Source organism: Ictidomys tridecemlineatus, chromosome 2 (genome assembly GCF_052094955.1).
Source record: "Ictidomys tridecemlineatus isolate mIctTri1 chromosome 2, mIctTri1.hap1, whole genome shotgun sequence".
Taxonomy (NCBI): Eukaryota; Metazoa; Chordata; class Mammalia; order Rodentia; family Sciuridae; genus Ictidomys; species Ictidomys tridecemlineatus.
This window is the reverse complement of record NC_135478.1, coordinates 89,132,001-89,151,612: the sequence shown is the minus strand read 5'-3', so window position 1 is coordinate 89,151,612 and position 19,612 is coordinate 89,132,001. Positions and strand designations below refer to the sequence as shown.

Sequence of the window (19,612 nt, the reverse complement as noted above, 5' to 3'; positions counted from 1 at the left end):
GATTCTGATTTTAGGGAAGAGCTGGAGCAGGAAATGGGAGGTGCTGAAGTGGAGTACTGTGCAATTGCCCAAGATCCCAGCCCACAGTGGCCCCCCACCAAGTGACATTCCCATGGGCCCTGGATACACTCACCCACACCCCATACTTCCCCAGGAACACACTTTTATTGAGCACTTTCTCTGTGCCCAGCAGTACGCTCCACACTTGGGACACAAATCTACTCACTCACTCCTCCCAATGACCCCAGGAGGCAAGCATTTTTATTGTTCCCAATTTACAGGTGAGAAAACAGGGCCTCACAAAAGCTAAGTAACTTGCTGAAACCAAAGAACCGGCAAGACATTTGCAGGGACAGACAATTATTGAGAATCTGCTACATGCAAGGTCTGTGCCTAGTAAACTGATATCCAGAGGTGACTTTTATGACCCTGAAGTCACTGCAGATCCAATGGGAAAGAGACAGGATGAATAAATGGTTATTAATTAAGGAAATAATTACAAGACTGAAAAATGCAGCGGGGGAGGAGGGGAAGGAGCAATATTTGGTGGAAAAGGAGAAGCTAAGCTTCCCCGGGAGGAAGAGGAGTCTGGATGAGAACGCAGAGGATGAGGAGGCCTTGTATTCCAGGCTGCAAGAATAGTATCCAATAGAAGGACAAAAGTGGGAGGAGAAAGGAGACCAACTTATCCAGGGACATGATCAGCTAGTGGAGAAGGGAATGGCTCCAGATAGGCCAGGAGAGGTGGTGTTTTTCCCTTTGCAACAATGTCACAGATTTCAGATTTATTTCTAAGGTCATTTTTCTAGTTCAGCTTTCTCTGGGCATCCTGATTTCCTAGTTGAGGGGACTCCTTCACCACGGCCTCTAGATACTGACAACAGGTCTTTTTAACACTAGTTGGAATTTGAGCTCTTGGAGCACAAGGACTCTGTTTTTTCTCACCTCTGTATCTCTAGGGTAACCCAGCACAGGGCCTTGCACTGAACTGGAGTTAAAAAAAAAAAAAAAAAAAACAAGAGTAGATGCAGGTATTGAAAACACGCACCCACACCTGGGTGGTCAATACTGCTTTAAGCGTTCAAGTCCAGGTTTTTGATCCCTGTGACTGAATCAGTAGCTACCATCCATAGGAGCCCTGTTTCCCTTATCTAGAATATATGGGTCTATATATGGTAGAATGGGCATGCAGGACACAAATCTGGAGGCTATGGTTACTGCCCTTCACTATCATAGAGTGCTCTGGGGAAGAGTCCTGGAAAAGCAAGCAAAATGCGTGGCTCAGTACCCAAACGAGATCACTGTTTGCTCTCATTACATCATATGGGTGAGAGCAGAGTCCAGCGGCTCTGGATAGAATCTAGGACAAGGGGCCCCATGCAAGTCTTGTCACTTCCTGAACCTGTTCCCCGTCTGTAATTTGGGAAGAAGGCTAGTTCCTAAGGTTTGGGGGAAGAGCCAATGAACTACTGCACAGGAAGCTCTCGTCACACATGAGAATATGCATAATTTTTACTGTTCAATTTAAAAACATAATTCATTCTACAATATCAATGCCACTGTCGTCTTTTCTGGAAGTAATGCCAACTCTCAACCCCTGAGCTATTTTTTCCCCTTTTGGAGTCCCAGGCTAAGGGAGGGGGTGTGGCTCCAGAATGGGCGGAGCTACCTGACCCCGCCCCCTAGGCCGAGTGGGCGGGGCGAGGCGAGCTTCTCAGCGCGCGCGCGCGGCGGCCCCAGGTACGCGGACAAGATGGCGGCGGCAGCGGTCGACAGCGCGATGGAGGTGGTGCCGGCGCTGGCGGAGGAGGCCGCGCCCGAGGCGGCGGGCCTCAGCTGCCTGGTCAACCTGCCGGGCGAGGTGCTGGAGTACATCCTGTGCAGCGGCTCTCTGTCGGCCTGCGACATCGGCCGCGTCTCCAGCACCTGCCGGCGGCTGCGCGAGGTGTGCCAGAGCAGCGGGAAGGTGTGGAAGGAGCAGTTCCGGGTGAGGTGAGCCACGGCCCCGCGCCCCCGCCGGCGCCCCCCGGGCCCGCCGGCCGCGGCCGCCGCACCCCGCTGCCAGCGGCCGCCCGGCGCGCGGACCCCACCCCCGGACCCTTCCCGCGGCCCGCAGACAAAGGCCTCCAGGCCGCCGGCCCCGCGGGCCCCGCCGTGCCCACCTCGCGCGCCCCTCGGGCCGGCCCTCGGCCGAGGATGGCGGCGGCCGCGGCGCACGCAGCGGAGCCGCTGTGCGCGCTGCTTTTGTGCCCGACGGGGCTCGGTGTTGACGCGGATCCAGTGATGCGGCGACCCAGCGGGCGCAGCATCCCGGGCCGGGGGTGGACAGCACCGATTTCCGCGTCGGACCCGGGACCGCGTCCGGCCCTGCGTGCTCCCCGCATGACCTTGTAAGGGTAGCGGCTCCCCCTTCTAAAGCCTCCCGCCTCGGCTCCGGGCGGCGGGACCCCCCAGACCTGCCTGGGACCGCGGCCGTTAAATGAGATGATGTGCGGAAAACACACACACACACACACACCCAGGGCCCGGCGCGCCGTCCCTGCGAACTGTCATTGTCATCATTTAGGACTGTTGCTGCCACAACTGCCCTCCTTTTAGAGGTGGGGGAGTGGAGGCACACAGCCCGCAGTCGCCACGCCAAGGTCACACCGTTTGGGTGAGTGCGTGGACGCCGGGTGGAGACTCGAACTAGGTCCCCTGCCAGGAGCCCCCTCTTCCCACCGGGCCTGCTGGCCATGTCTGTTTCCCAAGGCGGCCTGTGGGTCTCTGTAAAGCTGAGGGGGTGTTTCTCTCCTTGTAGGTGGCCTTCCCTTATGAAACACTACAGCCCCACCGACTACGTCAATTGGTTGGAGGAATATAAAGTTCGGCAAAAAGCTGGGTTAGAAGCCCGGAAGATTGTAGCCTCGTTCTCCAAGAGGTTCTTTTCAGAGCACGTAAGGATCTGTTGATGTAGCTCTAAGCATTCGCCTGGTAGTGGTGTGTGTGTGTCTGTGTGTGTGTGTCTGTGTGTGTGTGTGTGTGTCCGCGCGTGCGTGTGTGTCTGGGTTTGTAGGCATTAGCTCATCTGGCTCTTGTTGATATCTCCCTGTTCAGTGCTCTCACAATCCCTTACTCACTTCCATGGCTGCAAGAGTCATTGTGTCCTTTCCCTCCCATCCAAACAACACGAAGCCATTTGTCCCTGCCAGCTTTACTTTTCTAAAGCCAGAAAGAGAATGGGGGTGGAGGGAGTAGGGAGGGCCGCAGCACAATGTGGAGGGAATCCAGATCAGCACTATTTCTCTTCAAGTAGGTTAAATTTTTTTTTTTTTTTGCAACCTCCACATGATTTGGGGAAATCATCAATGATTGAGCACCATAGATTTCTCCCAGTTGTCTTCCCAGAAGGGTTGACAGAATTAATGTGGTTCTTCCCTCCTGCTTTGCAGGTTCTACCCAGCATCTAACTGCATTATTTGTAGGTAACAGGATGAAAACCTACATATAGATCAGAGTTGTTTCTCCCTTAAATAAAATTGTCTTGCATTCAATATCCCTGAGAAGTTTTCTTTCTTTCTTTCTTTCTTTTAATTGCTGAAATGCACAGGTTTTTTTGTGTGTGGGGGGGGGTGTTTTTTATTTTTTCCCCTTCCCCAAAATGTCTCATGGAAGTTTCTGTATCCATTCCTGATTCTCAACTTTTTGCAACTCTGGAAAATTTTGAAACTGATATTTTTAATTCAACAAACTATTAGATTTTCACTTCTGATTCGGAGGGGTCTACAAATAGAACTGATCTTATTTATGTTTACTGAAGGTTATTTACTGAAGATTAGTTCTGATGTTCTAATTTTAACTACTGCTAATGGAGTATACACATTGGAAATGTTTCCAAGTTGTTTCAGGTTTTGAAAGGGAAAATTTTGAACTTTGAACTAATTTGGACTTATTTCCATTTGGGTAATAAAAATTGACATTCCCTGAGTATAATTCATTGCTACAAATGTTTGTTAATGTTAGAATGAACACAATGTAAGTTCTACTTTGGAGAGGTTATGCCTTGGCTAATTCATAATCACAAATGGTGAATACTGGTTCAGGTGTGTTTACCTTAGGCATGTTTGATGCAGTTGGTCCTGGGCTACTACTAGGTTGCAACCTCACCACCTTGTCCAGCGGGTTTTGTGTGCATTTTTAACATTCTGAGCCTTTACCTAATAATGATGGATTGTGCTTTTTTATCTCTTAGTTCTCTCTTTCCCTGTACTACTACTTAATTAGAAGTATGTAAAGAAAGGACTTTGAACACAGCAGGAGCATACTAAAGATTGATCTGTGGGTGGGTGATTGCTTTGGCTCAGGACCCCGAGCATGCACACAGGTTAACCTGGCTACCTTTAAAAAAAAAAAAGTGAAAGAAGTCATACGTGTTTTAGTGAAGATCTTGAAGCTCATCATTCTACCTGCTCCAGAGGAGAAAACATACCCAGCAGGTTAAAGGAGCACCTACTCCACCAAGCTTTTGATGGCTCTTGCCCTCCTCCCACAGTTGTGTAAAGCATAGACTGCTGGAAGTGGTATTGTAAATGATAAGATTTTGTAGTTCTAGTCCTTAAGAGCTATTTTTCTTCACATTAGAATTCAGTTTCAGCAATTTCTAGTGTATGAAGAGGTAATTAATTTACAAGTCACATGGAAAGCTGAATAAATTATTGATGCTTTTCATGATGCTTTCTACTCCTGGCAGGTAGTTTGAGGTAGTATAGAATAGCTGTTAACCACTGTCTACAGAAGTGGGCATCTGTGTATGCAGATCAGATTTGTGTGAATGATAACAGCATTAATCCTCGTAACTGAGGCCTACTTTTGTATATCCTCTTCATAGGTTCCTTGTAATGGCTTCAGTGACATTGAGAACCTTGAGGGACCAGAGATATTTTTTGAGGATGAACTGGTGTGCATTCTAAATATGGAAGGACGGTAAGCCATAACTTTCACAGAGTTTTTTTAGGTTTGTTTTAATAGTAATAATCCCAGAGTAAATTGCTATAATTTATATGTGACCAAACCTTGGAGGAATATGTTTCCAAGGTTGTTTGGAAAGTTCTGTGAGTACGAAGTTAATACATCAAGACGACTGATGTGCAATCAGCTATCTGTATCTATGGGTTCTGTGTCCATGGAGTCAACCAGCCTTGGATCCAAAATAGGGGAAAAATATGTCTGTACTGAACATATACAAACTTGTTTTTCTCTTGTCATTGCTCCCTAAACAATATAACACTATTTTATATAGCTGTTACACTGTATTAGCTATTGTAAGTAACTTAGAGGTGATTGAAAATGTAGGAGGACATGCGCGGTTTTCAATGCAAACACTGCATCATTTTACATAAGGAACTTGAGCATCTGCAGAGTGTGGTGTCCAAGAGCAGTTTCTAGAACCAATCTACCACAGATACCAAGGGGCAGCTGTGTAAAGAAATCTTGTAAAAATCCTTTTGGAAAGAAAAGAGAATTTTTAGCTCTACTATAGGTCAAGCACTATGCTCTAGGCACTTGTATTTTTTAGGTCAATGTGAAACCTTTTGGTCACGTTATCCTTCGTCACTTATCCACCTACCACTACCAAATTTGCCTGTCATGAATTGAATTTTTGTTTCTTAAAATAATCTTTTAGGCATGTCTTGATGTAATGGATACTTTTTTAAATAAAAAAAATTACGATTTCTGAATTTGGGTAAGAATCTTACTTTGGTCTTGAACATTGTAGCTATTTAGTAGAGCTGGTTTTTTTCTTTTTCCTCTCAGGCAGTAGACTATTGCTTATTCTCCCAATTAAGAAAGATCGTTATTTCTTGGTGGTGGTTTAAAATGTTTTAGGCCTTATCTTTTCTGTTGTGAAGATTAATTTCTCGTTTACCTGGAAGATGACTTGGCTTCCCACTTACCTTGGTGGTGGAAAGGATTTTCTGTTCTAATAATTGAGAAAGCTTTACTAGTGATGGAAGATAAGAGCGGGAGTGTTTACTATTTTCCTTAAGAGAAATCATTGTGAAATAGCTCACAAGCAAGGCATGAAATGTTTCTATTGTTGTTTTTAAGGAGATTTGGAAGAGGTAAAACTTTGTCAGTGGAACAAGGAGAGGTAAGATGTGTCACTATTCTAGGCCTTGGATGAGTTCAGATGCAGAGGTCATTTTCCTGTTTCTATTTTGGTTTATCTATAAATGAATTGAAGTATGATCTAACAGTGTTATGTAGCCTTAAAAATAAAAGCTGACTTGTGTTTTACACATACACACACACATATACATATATATATATATATATATATATATATATACACACACACTTTTAAATACATATATGTGATCTCATATGTACTTTATTGGTTTAGTGAGATGTTTATTGCAGACTTTTTTTTCCCTAATATGTGCTGATTATACCCTTCTCTACTCCCTCCCTCCTTTCACATTGGCCTTCCTGTACCTACCCCTTTTCTTCTTGCAGGGATTGAACTCAAGGTGCTTAACACATCCCAGCTATATATTTTATTTTTTAGTTATAGGTGGACATAATACGTTATTTTATTTATTAATCTATTTATTTTTATGCAGTGCTGAGGATGGAACCCAGTGCCTTACACAGGCTAGGCAGGCGCTCCACCGCTGAGCTACACCCCTAGCCCCTTATATTTTATTTTGAGATAGAGTTTTGCTGAGTTGCTAAAGCTGCTTTGCATTTGCAACCCTCCTGTCCCAGCCTCCTGAGCTGCTGGGATTACAGGCGTGTTCCACACGCGGCCCCCTGTATTTCTTAATAACAACCTGTGTTGTGCTCTTTCATGCTAATAGATGGTGATAAATATGGGTAAGGAAAAGGGGATCATTATTTCATAAAATCGGTATCATATAATAGGTATTTTTCTCTCTATATATTTTTTCCTCACTCAACATTACCTTAAGGAAACCTTTTTTAATCAACTGGTATAAGATCAAATTTACTCTTTATGGCTAGTATTATTTAGTAGTTTATACCATAGTTTATTTAACCATTCCTCTCTGATAAGCAGCCACTTTCTTCTTATGTCACTGTGAAGAAGAATGTCTAGTAGATTCATTTCCAAGCCATAGATTCTTGGGAATGAGATTCCTAGATTCAGACTACAGAGTATTTTTGAAAATAAGAGCATGTCCTTAAGAGCAGAGACTTACTATACAAAAATGCTAGTTCTGAAATTATGACACCTAGTGCCATTCTAATTAGGATCCAAACAGGGTTTTGAGAGGGGGACCTTTTTATTTTTTCAGTTGAATAATACTGTCATAAAACACATATGGATTAGTAAGTTTAGGGCCAGAGGAAGAAAAATGTTTAAGTAATCATCCTGGAGGCTGGGAAGAACTCAGCTCAGTGATAGAGTGCTTGTCTGTATGCCCGGCCCTAGGTTTAATCCTCAGCACTACAAAAAAATAGTGACAGTGACAATTAGAATCATAATGGGAAATATGTATCATGAGATAGTACAACATATTCCAAGACTATTTGTACCAAAAAATAGTCTTTAAATAAATACTACTTAACAGATAAATTATGGCTATCCGTGGCAAAGGAGGATCCACATCCCAAAATAATGGATAATATATTTAAACTCTGAGAGAAAAAAGTGGATGATTTAATAGGTGAATATCCACCTGAAACAAAATAAAATCTGCATCATATATAAAGAAATTTCCAAAGGGTTAAACAACTGAAATTTTTAAATGATCACAATGAAATAGGAGACTTTTAGGGAGACCTCCTTACTCAAGACCAATGATACTAAAGCAATGAAAGAACACAAATGATTTTGTTGTAAAAAATAAACTTCTGTATATCTGAAGAAAGCATAAAGTTAATATAATTCTTATGAATTTCCAACAAGAAATTGAAAAACATACAAAGGACAGAAGAATAACATTCACAGAAGAGCAAATCCATATGCTGACAATCATGTAAAAAACCTTCAAACTCACTTTTCAAAGAAATGTTAAATAAAATAACAGGGGAGGGGCTGGGATTGTGGCTTAATGGTAGAGCACTTGCCTAGCTCGTGCGAGGCCTTGGGTTAGATCCTCAGCACCACATAAAAATAAATAAGTAAAATTAAGATATTGTGTCCAACTACAACTAAAAAATAAATATTAAAAAAGTAAGTAAATAACAGGGGAACTTCGAACTTGCAATCAAGTTATTTGCCTTTTTACTTATCAGATTGGCAAAAAAAAAAAAAAAGACTAAAAATGCATAGCAAATAAAAACATGTATGATGGGGTTTTTAGAAATAATTTTATAAATATATTACCCCTTGGCCTGGCATATATTTTGAGCCTAACATAGGGTAGTTTTTAAATGACAGGGAATACTCTACATCTTAAAATATTTGGGGATACCAGTTTCTGTGGAGGACTCAGTTTGTATTCAGTCCTGGCAAAAGGCTTGTTGTTTGCTTACAGAAAACTTAGGAGAAGAAGAAAATAGTTTCCGCAAATGCTTTAGTCTCTGTCTTTGAAAAATAATTTGTATTTAATGGTGTTCTGTTGGTCTGAAAAAAGTACACTGCACCAGTAAAAAGATGTGAAGACAGAATGAGTATGTCCCCTGGTGCTATGGCACATACCTATAATCCCAGAGGCTTAGGAGGCTGAAGCAGGAGGATCCAAAGTTCAAACCAGCCTTAGCAACTCAGCAAGATGCTGTCTCAAAATAAAAAAGGGTTGGGGATGTGGCTTAGTGGTTAAGTGCCCTGGGTGCAATCCCTTCCACCCAAAAAAGAAAGAGGACACACTGCGATAAAGACTTGAAACTACATATTTTAAAAGTGTATATTGTAGCTGAGAAAATTGACCCAGAATGACTAATACTGAGATACATTTTAGTAAAATTACTGGATTTTTTTTTTTTTTTTAAGACGGTCTTCATAAGTTGCTTAGGGCCTTGCTAAGTTGCTGAGGCTGGCTTTGGCTTTGAATTCATGATCCTTCCGCCTCAGCCTCCCAGGCCTCTGGGTTTATAGGTGTGCACCACTGCACCCAGCCCCCAAATCACTAGATTTAAAGACAGAAAAGCCCTTTGGTTAAGCAAAAAATGGTGAAGTCGTAAGAGAAAGAAAATAAAATATGTCAACAGGCTTTTCAATAGCAATGCTTTATGGTAGAGGAAAAAAAGATATTCAAAGATTGAAAGAAAACGTCAGCTAAGGTTTTTATGCCAGCTAGACTGACTTCCAGATATAAAGGCTACAAACTTACCAACTTGGAGAGAGCCAGACTTTCAGGCTCTGTCTGACAAATCTGCTAGAAAATGATCTTTGGACACTCTAAACAAACAAAACAGAACAGATATGTTGACACAGACCTGGGGGTGAGCATTCAACATAGGTTGTAGAATTAAATCCAAACCAGGCTTGTAGGGGCAAAGTATGTGTGTGTCGTGAGCATGGCCCCTGGCTGTGTAGGTTCAGTGCAGCTATTTAAAAAATGAGTGGACAGTGACAGTGCAGAAAGATGTGTGTGTAAATAGTCTGTCTTTGCACTCATTAAAGTGACAAGAATGTTGGTCTTGTTATTCTGAGCATAATGTATGTGTGAGAGGTGTATAATAAAGTAAGTGAATAATTATGTGATAATTATTCTAATTCTGTCATCTGGAATCCTGCAGAAGCAGAATTCTGGAATAAAAAAGAAAATAGAAGGAAGTCTAAGCCGTGTACTTCTAAATTTGAATTACTAGTGTTGGGGTGAACTCATGTAGTATTTTATACATAAATATGTAGATATTATATGTCGGGGTGTGTGCAGTCATTAAGCATACTAGCTCTGTTCACTGAAGAGGTCTAAAATTAATAACCAATCCAGTAGAAATGATCTTCCCTGGTCTTCAGATTGTGAACTTTAGATACCATTTTCCACCAAAAATAACCAGGGCTTTTGGAGAAATGGTTGATTCTAGGTCCAGTGCAGGAAATGAAAAAGATGAGCCTCAAGTATCTTCCAAGCCTGGAACCGGGTAGCAAAACAACCAACAATTCTCCACAACAGAAGTGTTTGGAGCCAGTAGTGAAGAGGCTTCTATGGACTGGAGATGTGAGGATTTGAGCATCAATGCAGATGAGTGGATTGAAACAGATATGTTTATTCCATGAGTTCATCATAGTATTTAAAAATAACAACTTATTGGCCACCTTTGGAGGATAATAGAAACTCAGATCATTAGTTTGAAAAATATGAATGAAAGGAATGATATAAATGTTGTCCCTTCCTTTCCTATATCCTGTACTGATGGAGGACCAAATAGCAAAGATGAATGGAAGTTTTTCTTTGTAGAAATATTCTAACCAATAAATGAAGAAGGGATTGTTCAGTAAGACTATCACTACTTTGTAACCTCTAAGGAATGAGCAGACCAGGCATCCTGTCATAGTGGCTGCTGACGTTGCAAGAGAAACAACTAGGCCGAACCACCTCCTAAGGCAGGGCCTTACTTCTTCCTGGGAAGGCATCTTGCCAAATGATTGGCATCTGAATCTTGAAACTCTACCTCCAACTTCCAACAAGAAATCCAGGAGAGCATTTTATACCATGATGTGGATGCAATCAGGAAATTCCAGACAGGGAAGCTACAGGTCAAACAACCCTGTTTCTTCAACAAATAAAATGCAAGGGGGTGCTAGGCACAGTGGCACACTCCTGTAATCTCAGCAACTGAGGAGGTTGAGGCAGGAGGATTGCAAGTTCAGAGCCAGCCTTGGCAATTTAGTGAGGCCCTAAGCAACTTAGAAGACCCTGTCTCAAAAAAGGAGGGCTGGGGATATGGCTCAGTTGCTTGAGTGCTTGCCTTGCATGCACAGTGCCCTGGGTTCAATACCTAACACCACAAAATAAATAAACAGCTAAAGAGAATTGAGGATGTGGTTCAGTGGTTAAGCACCCTTGGGTTCAATCGCCAGCACCATAAAATAAAATTTAAAAAAATCATTGATTTAAAAAAAAAATACAAGGTGGGGAAAAGGTAAAGAGAAGTCCTGTAGATTAAGAGATTTTAAGGACCATAGAATAGGCTAGAATGTTTAGGGATGCACATTTGGTGGTTATTACTGCAGAGAAAAAGAATGAAGTGGAGAATGACCAGAGAGGTGTGGAATGTGGTTATTTTTGATGGGGAGGAGGGACACATCTTGTGTGTGTGTGAAAGAGAACCAAAGGCATTCTGAGAGGAAGCAAGAGGTCCTGGACTCTTGGAGGTTGTCGGCCTCACTGGAGTGGTAGAGCTGCAGTACTGGAGGTCTGGTGACTGGGAGGAAAGAGGTTCTAAGGTGCCCCCCGCCCTCTGAGTGGGAAGTGGAGTGGTGGGTGGGTATGCAAGACCAAGTTCTAGGGAAAACTTCTGAAACATAAAAACGGGAGGTCAGTGTGGATAATGTCTGAACGGAGGTTGGATAGACTTGCTGTGACTGTGACCACGGAAGGGAACGCAGCACCCAGAGTGCCCTGAGGCAGAGGCTGGGGACCAACCTGGATTCCAGGTGCCCTCCTGTCTCTTGAAACCCACAGAAGCTCAGCTCATTCTTGGGCTACTCTTTCGTTTCCTTTTACCAAAGATTATAGGCAAGTAAATCTGAGGCCAGCCCATAAGTGTTCCATGGATTTTATAGCACAAGGGATCGAGTGTTGAGTCATACGTGCAAAGCCCTTAGTGTGCTGCCAGCCCCCATGCTAGTAAGGACAATAGGAACAGGAATCAGCCAGGCATGTGGCGCATGCCTGTGATTTGAGCAGTTCTGGAGACTGAGGCAAGAGGATCACAAGTTTGTGGCCCACCTCAGCAACTTCGCAAGACCTTGTCCCAAAATGCCTTTTTTAAAAAATTTTTTTTAGTTGTAAATGGATCTTTTATTTTATTTATTTATTTATATGCAGTGCTGAGGATCAAACCCAGGGCCTCATACATGCCAGGCAAGTGCTCTACCACTGAGCCACAACCCCAGCCCCCCCTCCCCCAAATGCCCGTTTTAAGGGTTGGGGATGTGGCTCAGTGGTAGTACTGGCTTCAGTCCCCAGTTCCAAAAAAGATGGTGAACCATTTCTAGTTGTCTGATTATAATAGACTACATGACATGATCATTGTGAAGTAGAAACTAAGTAATTGAACATTTTAAATATCTTAATTCTTATTGACTTGATTGTTATTTGTTTGTTTTCTAGAAAAGCTTTGACCTGGAAATACTACGCCAAAAAAATTCTTTACTACCTACGGCAACAGAAAATTTTAAATAACCTCAAGGCTTTTCTTCAGCAGCCTGATGATTATGAGTCGTATCTTGAAGGTGGGTCTTTCCCATACCGTGGACAGTGGTCTTTCATAGGTAGCTTTTTAAGAGTAGTCTTTCTAAGAGCAGGAGAAGGAACTGCTTTTGTGGTATGAATGGAAAAAGAAATCACACTGAGAGCTTTGGGAGGTTGGATTGTGGTCTGGCCAGTGAGGTGGGCAGTACTGCACCTCCGATAAGGTTTTGTTGGTATCTTTAGCCATCAGCTGAAGAGAGGGTGCTTCTAAAGATGCGTCATTGGTCCACGTGTGAGAGTGATGTTTTAGCTAATGAGATGAATTCCTTCCAAGCTTTGAAGCATCATTTCCAAGACAGAAATAAAGGCATCTGATTTTGTCTCTGTGTAACCTTGAGCAAATCCCTTAACCTCTGGTTGGAGTTTAATGAGGACAGAATGTTCTGGTGCATCGGCATCTGCTGGTCCATGATGAGAAGCAAGGAGAAAGGGGTTGGGTGGGCAGGCTCTGTGGGGGCAGGGAGTGACTCTGTGTTCTTAGGTAGTCCAACAGGAACAAAATGTGACTTCAATTTCTTTAAACTATTTTAATTCCTAGAATGTTATACAAACACTCCCATAAATTGTGGTTATGAAATGCATGTTTCTTTCCCTTCTTCCAGTGACTTATTCAGTCGTTAATTTTTTTCCCTTCCCTATCACCTAGTCATGTCTCCATTCCTGTTCTCATGTGGTTGTCACAACCTCTCCCAGCAGCAGCTTTCTAAGGATACTTACTCTCCTGAGCCCCCAACTCCTGCCCTCAAATCAGCCAACACATCCAGCCCAGTCCAACCCAGACTCCCCTTCTCACCGTTCCTGTGGGGCCTGCCACCGAAGTCAGCTTGCTCTGTGAACCTTTGTTTCCAGTATCCTCCACAGTCCTTCCTCCTGACCCTTCCCATTACTCTGCACATACACTACTGCCTTCACTTGCTCACTTGTGGCCTCCTCCTCCTTTGTTGTGCCCTCGAGGCTCGGCTCAGGCCTCCCCTCCATCCAGTGCCAACTGAGGGCTTGAGGGTTCCCTAGCTGTAGTAGCTTTAATAGTCACCTGCATCCCAGTCTTTCTGTTTGAAATGTATTTGTTTCTTCAACTAGTCACTATGTTTCTTTATGATCCTGGTTGCAATAAACAATGCCTAATGTAGGTACTTATTAATTGTAGGAAAGTCCAGTACTGTCCAGAAGGAAATGGAAGATCTTTTTTAGTGGATTAGAATACAATATCCTTACCACCTTGGAATTCTCTCATACACACTGAAGTTGGAAGTCCTCCTCAAGAATAGTGTAACAAGCCTTGTTTTCTGAAGTTTATTTATAAAAATAAATACTTGATTTTCATTTTTCAAAGTTACAGTTTTCAAGTCACCCATCCAAATCATTGTTGTAGGCATTGGAAGCCATCATCGAATTTTACATGGCTGAGTGAATGGACACCTGTCCAGGGCTTTAATGCTTGGTGGCCCGTGGAGCTCTGATGCCATCGAAGAGGTGCAGGAGTCAGTGTTAGGCTGAGTAGAGATGTGCAGCATGGCCCTCGGCCATACAGAGGGAGTGGCACACAGGGGCCCAGGAGCCAGACCCTGGCTGGTGGCAACACAGGACTGGAGTCTCAGTCTCTTGATGCCCATTCAGTGCTCTCTGCTCCTCAGAGTGTTTGCTGGTAGGGTAGTCAGGATCCGGAACTGTTCTGGGGTCTCTTGAATTGAAGATGACTCCCAGGCTCTCAAGTGAATATGTCCTGTAACCAAATGATGACAACCCTTTGGTGTCAGGTGAAAAGATCACCTAAAGCTCTGGAGAGTGCTGGTTTTCAAGAGGCAGGGTCTGGTGTGCCCTGTACGATGTTTCAGTGGCAGCTTCTCTGAGCGTTACTGTTTAATGTGAAGGTACAGTTATCTTCAAAGTCCATTTACTCTTCACCTTGAGAAGTAGAGTTTATTCAAATGGATGGTCATTGAGGGCTTTCATTTTTATTTTATTTTTTGTTTTTTAATGAAAGGAACTGTTTTACCCCATTAAGGTTTCTGAAGATTTTGGATTTTGAACCTATAAGAAAGCAGGAGAGAGAAGTAGCTTGAAAAGATCTCCGTTTTCACATCTGATTCTCCTTATCATAGAATATAGGAATATGCTATATATTACACAATTATTTATTTATTTGTCTGTTTCTTTATTTTACTACTGGGGATTGGACTCAGGGGCACTTGACCACTGAGCCACGTCCCCACCCTTATTTTGTATTTTATTTAGAGACAGGGTCTTAAATAAGTTGCTAAGCATCTCACTTTTGCTGAGGCTGGCTTTGAACTCATGATCCTCCTGGCTCAGCTTCCTGACCTGCTGGGTGTATAGGTGTATACCACTGCGCCAGACTATCACACAATTTTTGAGCCCATGAACTCTGAGAGGTCAGAAGAGTTTTGTTTATCAGAAGAAGACTGAAATACAAACTCCTTCATTGTGAAATCTGTTCTTCCTTCTCAGTGTGTTAGCAGCAAGGCCTAAGATAGGACACTTATCTGGTTGTGGGTGGTGCGCAGAACTCTCGCCCGGGGTGTTTGGGGTCCAACAACAAGCTGGTAAGAATAAGGAAGAAAAGAGTATCAATCGCCTGGTTCTTATTCATCCCCAGGTGCCGTGTACATCGACCAGTACTGCAACCCTCTCTCAGACATCAGCCTCAAAGACATCCAGGCCCAGATCGACAGCATCGTAGAGCTTGTTTGCAAAACCCTCCGGGGCATAAACAGCCGCCATCCAAGCTTGGCCTTCAAGGCAGGTGTGGAATTGCTTTGGGTCCAGCTATATTTGAAAAACAAACAAACAAACCAAAAACCTTGGGGAGTTGGTTTATTTGGGAAATGCTAAGATGGTCCGTTTATACAACAAAAAAACGTGATAAACAATAGAACATCCTTTTTACCTGAATAAAATGAGAGACTTTAGATACATACTCCATTTTGCTCCCTAGATTGGAAGCACTTGGTTCTTAAGCCATTGCCAGTCACCACATATTGTGGGTTATTTGGGGCATTATTGGGAACGTCATTTGTACTTGTGTCCCAGAGCAGATCTCTCTGTTTCAGGTGACTCCTCCATGATAATGGAAATAGAACTTCAGAGCCAGGTGCTGGATGCCATGAATTATGTCCTTTATGACCAGCTGAAATTCAAGGGGAACCGAATGGATTATTACAATGCACTCAACTTATACATGCACCAGGTAAATGTGGATATAGTAAAGAAAGATACAGTTGGCCCTCCATATCTGTGGATTCCACTGCATCCACATATTTTAACAAAATATTTCAAAAAAAAAAAAAGTAATGATTGCATCTGTACTGAACATGCACAGACTTTTCATGTCATTATTACCTAAGCAATACAACTATTTACATATTTTACATTTCTTTTACATACCTACCGTTTGTAAGGCATTAGGTATTTTAAGTCATCTTGAGATGGTTTAAAGAATGCAAGGTTATTTACAAATAGTGTACCACTTTATATAAGGGATTTGAGCATCCACACGTTTCAGTATTTGTGGGCAGTACCAAGCGACAGCTCTGTGTGTGTGTGTGTGTGTGTGTGTGTGTGTGTGTGTGTGTGTGTATTTTAAGTTCGTTTCTGATAGACTGTGTTTGTGGAGGATGGATGCTATGTCTTCCCATTTCTGAAGGCCCATTTTTATTCAGCCACAAGAGTTTTGCTGTGAATGTCCTTTGTATGGGGATAAATTTGCTAGTAGAAGTAGGTATTTCTCTGACTCAGTTGGGTCCACTGGACCATGTGAACACACACCTGCAAACCTCATCAGGGCTTTCTCTGCTCTGGTCTCCAGCAAATTTGGTGTCAATCCGCGTTCTAGCCATGTCAGACTTGGCACTTTCAATATTTATTTGCTTCCTTCTTGGCTCCGTTTTCATATCTATTCTGTGCTCTGCCTGCTACTTTCATTTTATTTTGTCACACTTACACACTTTTCCTTGAAATGTCTTTAAATTCTTTTTGGAAGAACGAGGACCTAAGTCAGGGGTCAGCCAACTTCCTGTAAAGGGCCAGACAGTATGTCATCTTGGTTTGCAGTCCCTGTGGTCTCTCTCCTGACTCCTCAGGATGCTCTTACAGAGTGAAGGCGGGCACAGTGACACAAAAACAGATGAGTGCCGCTGTGTTCCCACAGAATTTTATATATGGATGTTAACATTTGAATTTCATATTATTTTCATATATGACAAAATGGTACTCTTGAAAAATATAAAAGCTCTTTTTATGCCAGCTTTACAAAAATAGTATCCAGTTGGACTGGATTTAGCCCCTGGGTCATAACTTGTTGACCTCTGATCTAAATAAATAAAATATTGATTGTTTAAGCTTCAAACCCTAGTATCATGCCTGATGTACAGTAGATACCTGTAAGAATATTTGTTGAATGAAAGAGAATGTATGAATCCAAAGCATTTTTTCTCCTTTAGGTTTTGATCCGTAGAACAGGAATCCCAATCAGCATGTCTCTGCTCTATTTGACAATTGCTCGGCAGTTGGGAGTCCCACTGGAGCCTGTCAACTTCCCAAGTCACTTCTTATTAAGGTGGTGCCAAGGCGCAGAAGGGTAAGCCCCCTCTGACACATTGTAATTGGTGCCAAGGACCCAGTCCCACTGTGCTGAGAGAAAGCCTGACTTCGTGGTTAAATTAGGTATCATCACACAGAGGTTAAAACTGGGACATGGGGCTGTTTTGGTTTTTGATGGTAATCCATGTTGATATTCTACTTGTGATATTGTATTGTAGTCATGCAAGCTATTACCATCAGGAGGGATTGGGTCAAGGGTACTCTGTATTTCTTATACCTGCATGTAAATCTATATTTACCTCAAAAAGTTTAATTAAAATAGGAAAGACTAGGACTTCAAGGTCTTCTGGCTCCAAGGTCCCTTTGTTCCAAAGTAGATCAGATCAAAGCCTTCTTAGAGAAATTCTTACTTTCCTTCCTTCCATAAATCTCCCCTTTCTTCTGCATGTGTGCCCAAGCTTGAGAGAAAGAAACCTGGCTAATGAGTTCTATTTTGTTCTTTTAAATCTAGTGTCTTATCAGTCAGAAATCTCTTCAGTTATAATCTAGCTTTTCTGCAAGAAATGGTTCAAGCCAGGTGTGGTGGCACATGCCAGTATCCCAGCACCTCAAGAGGCTAAAGGAGGAGGATCATCAGATTCAAGGCCAGCTTTAGCAATTTAGTGAGAACCCTGTATCTAACTAAAATATTTTAAAAAGACTGGGGATGTGGCTCAGTGGTTAAACTCCCCTGGATTCAATCCTCAATGCCAAAAAAAAAAAAAAAGAAATATCTTATTAAATCTGCCATTTTATGGAAAAAGTAATGATCTATTTCATGTTCTTTGAAACCAAAAGATTGTAATAATCTTGGGTGAACTGATCAGACAATGCAGTAGAAAATACTTGAGCTTTGACATCAGCCTGAGCTCAAAACGGTGGTTTCCTCTGAGCCTCAGTTTCTTCCTCTGTAAAATGGGGTCACTTTTTCATAGAGTGGCTTGGAGGATGGAAAAGATCACAGTCCTTTATCCATCTAGTCAAGGCTCTGGTGCTGCATAGAAAGAAGTACAGTTTGTCTCTGCGTGTCTACCTCCTAGTTTAAAAAAAGAAGTAAAATATTATATGTATAATTGAAGCCTTCCAGGCATTCTTCCTGATTGCTTTTTCCCCCCTTTCTGCTCCCCAGAAGTAACTACCAGTCTGTTTAAAATTGTTTACTTCCACGTAGATTATTAGTTCATTATGTATGTGTGGTTTTTTAGACAACTGTACACCCTTCCCTAGTTTTCCATGTTGTTTTGCAAATATGTGTTCCTAAATGTGTACTGGGTAAGTTGGGCACAGAGGCACACACCTGTAATCCCGGCAAGTCAGGACACTGAGGCAGGAGGATCTCCATTTCAAGGCTAGCCTGGCCAGTTTGAGAAGACCCTGTGTCAGAATAAAACATGAAAAGGGCTGGGGAAGGAACTCAGTGATAGAACACTCTAGGTTCAATTTTCAGTACTAAAGTGGGAGGGGGTGCTGGGAAAGTAGATATCCACTTTTCATTATTTTAAATGAGAAAAATAATTTTTCAGCTCATTTCCTTTCTCTGTATAATCCAGCCTCTCCATGTTTCTCTAAAATATTCTGAAATGCCTATGTAGTAACTCACCATGGTTTTTGTGTGCTATAAAGTGTTCATAACACTGATCACCATATTGTTTACCATAGTAATGTATTACATGGTAGCATTGTGTGTGGTGACAGTATCATTTTTCCTTCATGGGCTACAGTGAGCATATATCATAGTGCAAATAAATAATGCAATAATTTGTTAATATTCCCAGGTAGCCTTTTGTCCTAGCTACTGTAGAGGTTAAGCTGGGAGGGTCACTTGAGCCTAGGAGTTTGAGACCATCCTGGGTAACGTAGTGAGAACTTGTCTTCAAAAGAAAAAGACAACTTGGGCAGGTAGCAGAAACAAACCCCGGAGCCCATGCAGGACTCGGCCCTCAGGCTGTGGGAGCACACAGCTCTCCCCAGCAGCTGGGCTGTGTCCCTCTCTGTCCTTGTCTGGGCTCTTACCACTCCTGCCTTGGGTCTCTTTTCACTGTCCCTGCACCAAGATCATATTATCTCAATTATTGTGACTTTATAATTAGTCCTGATACCTGGTAGTATGAGAGTCCCAATGTGCTCTTCAAGTCTGCCTTGGTAGTTCTTAGCTTTCGCTCTTCCATACAGAATCATCAGGTTCCGTAAAATAAATCTGCATGCATATTGATTGGAGCCATTGACTGCTTTTGATTGGATTTCTAGATCAGTATGAGGACAGTGGCAGTGTTCACTGTTGAGTCTTTCTGTCTAGGAAATGGTCCTCCGCATTTACCTAGGTCCTCATTAGTGCCCCTGAAAAGATTTTTACACTTTCCTTCATCAAGATAATCAATATCTCAGAAGATTTTTATTTGTAGATACCTTAAATTTTTGTTGCTGTTTTAAGTGGGAATTATTACTTTTCTAAGTATTGATGGTATACAGGGATGAAGCCAATAATTTAGATACAGGTCTGATATTCACATTTGCTGAATAAATTATGAGTGTAATTTGTCAACTTGATTTTTTTGGTGTTAATAATCATCATCAGTAAGTATTGACTTTTCTTTTTTCTGGCTTTATATATTATAAATATATATTATATATGTAACGTATTTAAT

The 19,612-nt window shown here is 42.2% G+C and overlaps 1 protein-coding gene across 3 annotated transcripts in view; it reads left to right on the top strand.

Moving 5' to 3' along the window:
- Positions 1-1,720: 1,720 nt before the first annotated feature.
- Positions 1,721-19,612, top strand: part of Fbxo21 (F-box protein 21) — a 40,614-nt gene continuing 22,722 nt past the window's right edge. For all 3 annotated transcript variants that reach the window (XR_013434791.1, XM_078039108.1, XM_078039107.1), the window contains exons 1-7: positions 1,721-1,992; positions 2,801-2,936; positions 4,868-4,962; positions 12,228-12,349; positions 14,986-15,132; positions 15,440-15,576; positions 16,829-16,965. Coding sequence is in view for 2 of the 3 variants with exons in the window: in XM_078039108.1 (XP_077895234.1) it covers positions 1,754-1,992; positions 2,801-2,936; positions 4,868-4,962; positions 12,228-12,349; positions 14,986-15,132; positions 15,440-15,576; positions 16,829-16,965 (1,013 nt within the window). In the remaining variant the exon portion in view is untranslated. The remainder of the gene's footprint in view (positions 1,993-2,800; positions 2,937-4,867; positions 4,963-12,227; positions 12,350-14,985; positions 15,133-15,439; positions 15,577-16,828; positions 16,966-19,612) is intronic.